This window comes from Macrotis lagotis, chromosome 5, assembly GCF_037893015.1.
Source record: "Macrotis lagotis isolate mMagLag1 chromosome 5, bilby.v1.9.chrom.fasta, whole genome shotgun sequence".
Taxonomy (NCBI): Eukaryota; Metazoa; Chordata; class Mammalia; order Peramelemorphia; family Peramelidae; genus Macrotis; species Macrotis lagotis.
The window spans coordinates 225,061,194-225,064,975 of NC_133662.1; the positions used below are offsets into that span (position 1 = coordinate 225,061,194).

The 3,782-nt window shown below is 43.9% G+C and overlaps 1 protein-coding gene across 1 annotated transcript; it reads right to left on the minus strand.

Annotated features, from left to right (window-relative positions):
- Positions 1-958: 958 nt before the first annotated feature.
- LOC141490077 (disintegrin and metalloproteinase domain-containing protein 30-like) lies at positions 959-3,558 on the minus strand. Its single transcript, XM_074190341.1, has one exon. The coding sequence runs from the start codon at positions 3,264-3,266 to the stop codon at positions 1,134-1,136; it is 2,133 nt and encodes a 710-aa protein (XP_074046442.1). The 5' UTR covers positions 3,267-3,558; the 3' UTR covers positions 959-1,133.
- Between the last annotated feature and the right edge of the window lie 224 nt (positions 3,559-3,782).

A 3,782-nucleotide genomic window follows, 5' to 3' on the forward strand; every position in this document is an offset into this window, starting at 1 on the left:
CATAGGTTTCCCTATTCAAGTGCATTAATGCTAGATTTCTGCAAGTTTGTGTTCACTTACTCCATTCACTCAAACACTGAGTATATTGGTAAAACAGTGATCCAAGTTTATGGGTTGATTTATGCTCTTATTATCCCTATTTTTGCTTTCATTAAATAAGTTATGTTATAGGGGCAGCTAGGTGGCACAGTGGATAAAGCACCAGCCCTGGAGTCAGGAGTACCTGGGTTCAAATCCAGTCTCAGACACTTATTACCTAGCTGTGTGGCCTTGGGCAAGCCACTTAACCCCATTTGCCTTGCAAAAAAATATAAAAAATTAAGTTATGTTATAATCTTTTTTTCCTTGCCTTCTCATTTGGTAATTTCATAATTAAAGTCATGCAGGTCATTGAGATTGATTTTTATAAATGAAAAGCACACTAATTGGGCTCAGAAACTATAGTTGCCTGTGTAGGTTGAATGTGACTTGAAGTCAATCCCTACCTCCACTCTGGGAGGAAAAAACCTGACACCTGCCAGAATGAATTCAAATTAGAGTCTGTGTGTCAACCCAGAAAGACACAAATAGAGTGGAGATACCATATCGTTTGGTGTTGAGACAGAATTCCAATGGAACTAGGGAGACTTGAGTTAACTCCCATTCCGGTGACATTAACCAGAGCTATTGTGAACCAAGATATCAAGAATATAGTGTGTGTGGGGGGGGGGGGTTCTGAACCAAACTAACATTCAAACTGATGTTGATAAAGGAAAGCTTTCTCTAATGTATTCTTGGAATTTTCTGATAAATCTATTAATTTGGAGGTTTGACAGGCAAATTGGATTCCTTATTGTTATTAGTTATAGGACAAAGAGAATATGCATGGGCAAGCCACTTAACCCCATTTGCCTTGCAAAAATCTAAAACAAAAAGAGAGAATATGCAGAAAGTGGGACAAATAGCCACATTTCCCATTTTAAAATGTTTATTTTCCAATAAAAGAAAATAAACTGAGAACATCTATCTCTGCAAAGTAAATATGTGAGATGATCTTGTCTGTAATTGCTCAAGGAAGGCCCAAGTTATTCTCTCTCTGTTCCCTTTGATGATAATTCTTTGCCTTTTTAAAATGTTGAACTATTTACTTGTTTTTAGGAGACCAGTATCCACTGACACAATGCCACAAAGGATGCAAGAAAAGCAAATTGATTCCACTTTAGCTCCCTGGGCCCCTCCCATTTTGAGGGAGGTCCACTATCAATGCTTCCTCCATAGCCAGGCTCTGAGCAGAATGGAGGGGTCCATCCAAGGAAACAATGGCAATTCCTCCTGTTATTGCACACCCCTTGATGATTGCACTTCTGTGGGACACAGTCATAATTGAGAAGTGAACTACTCTGACAAGACTTGTTAATACAGATGAGTCCCTTGCCACAAATAGTCCCATCTTTGACCTCCCCCATATCAGGTAAATTAATAGTTGCCATTGCAGCATGATAGTCTGCTCCCCAGCATATAATATTGCCTATTTGGGTCTGAACTATTGAAGTGTGATCAGGCATAGAGGGAATACCCCCTACATTGACACACTGCACTCTTCCACACATTATGTCCTGAGGTTTACATCGTTTATATTTAATGTCCTTGAACCCACAATTGCCAAAGCGGTCACCTCGGTTGATTTGTGAATAGCAGCAAGCTGGGCCATTCTGGGCTCTACGGCCAAAAAGTCTTCTACATTGTTGGAGATGAGAATGACAACTACTATGGTAACAAAGACCTGTCTCATTATAACCACATGGAGTGCCATCTTGTTTATAGAAGTCATCTGGGCAAAGATTGGTGGTCCCATTGCAGAACTCATCAAGGTCACACTCAGTCCTCTTGGGTCTACATACATTTCCAGATGGAAGAAAATGGCAGTGTTTACAGCAAAGACCAGAAGTACATTGGGCCTTTTGTTTAAATTTGCAAGTTGGCCAACAACATTTGTCATACCTACATTCTGCTTCAGAGCCACAGTCGCAATCTTCTCCCCGCTCCACCACTTTATTGCCACACTTCTCTATCCTGTACACTGTGTCTGGGATGTTATAGAGACATTTTCCTTTCTTGGTAACAAAATCAAAGTAACTGTCAAAGCTACAATTACTGAACATCTGTCCTCCTGGGGAAGCTTCCATGAGGCACCTTTTTGCTCCACAAACACAGAACTCTGAATCGTGAGCCATGCCAAAGCCATGACCCATTTCATGAACAAATGCTGAAGCATAATCAAGACTGATTTCCCAGGGTAGGCTGCTTACCGAAGATGCTGTAAATGCGTTACAAGCACCGGAAACCCAAGCCCATCCTGCAGCATCCCCAAACTGCTTGCCAACAAATAAGTGAGTCCAATCCGGGGAGATCCGAGGATAAAGAACATGTTTTTTATAGAAAGAAAATAATTGCAAAACTTGTATTAATCTGTCCCCATTTTCATCAATTTTATTTCTGTCTGTCCAAATTTCAATGGCAATAAGACGAATGTGAGCATTTAGGGTCTTAAAGCTTGTGTCTGCTATTCCTGTCAAGGTAAGGCAATCAACAATTGTCTGGGTCATATTGGAGTCTCTAGTCAGATACCTGTTGTGGTCCATCACAAGCATCAACTCTATATACTTTAGGTGTATAGAAGACTGAGAAAAATCTGTCTTGCTGAGGATCTCCAGGCCCTGGCTCTGGTCTAACTGGCGGGCTATTTCTTGGTTAGTTAAGCCACAGGTCTGGTTTGTGATCCCCTCTTTCATCAGGTGATATAATATGTGTTCAAATTTGGTCGAGGCTTTCAAGGGCTCCACTTGGTAAAAATTTCCATTCGTATTCAGTATCCCTTGGAGTCCCCCAAAGCAGGTGCTTAGGGTAACCTGGGAGTCTGGAGAGCCCTCCACGTAACCCCCATAGATACAGTCTTCAGGGATGTAAGGTTGGTCCTCCAGTCTGGCCCCCTGCTCTGTGAAGGAGAAAACCCGCAGGTGTCTAGACAACAGAAGCTTCTTGACGCGCAAACGAACAATGTGCTTCTTGCCCTCCATGCGCATGAGGTAGGACACCTGAGCCGCCACCTCGGGGTGCCGTCTGCGGGGCGCCAGCTTCCTAGGGATGATCACTTCGTAGGAGGAGAAGGCCCTTTCTGAAGGAAAAATGAAGTCCTGAATGAGGCAGGAGAGGCCAGGGAGGAGCATCACCAGGCGGAGGGGTAGAAGCGAGTCGTCCAGGGAGAACACAGCGCTCGTGGTCCACATCCCGTGGTCCTCGCCGCTCTCAATCTGTAGCTTCAGTCATGGAAATAAGAGCCAGAGGGAGCCACAGATGCTCTTGACCGCCACAGCAGCCAGTAGTAGAAGGAGCAGGGAAAGCAGAACCGAGGTTATCACTGTCTTGTCTGCGAAAACGCAGTGGTAGTGAACTTGTCCAGGAGACTGGGAGGTAGCGGGGGTGGACTGGTGGATAGGGGTCCAAACCAGACCAGGGAAGAACCCCAAATCAAGAGCTAAGGAACTACAGCGGTAAAGACTGCCTCTCTATAGGCTGGAGGGGATTGGAACCCGGGCAGGAATTCAAGTCTAGTCTTCTCCTTTATTACGCAAGTGACAAAGGTAGGTGATAATGCAGCATCTAATAATGACCTGAGAGGCTGTGTGGTATAGTGTATAGTATAACTGGATTCAAATCCTGCCTCCTGCACATTCGGGCTTGGAGTCCCTAGGCAAGTCTCTTAACTTCTCCAGGAGTCAAACAACTCCTAAGACTATAAGTCC

What these genes read in the sequence shown, in the direction of transcription:
- LOC141490077 (XM_074190341.1), bottom strand. Translation starts at nt 3,266, where the DNA reads ATGTGGACCACGAGCGCTGTGTTCTCCCTGGACGACTCGCTTCTACCC.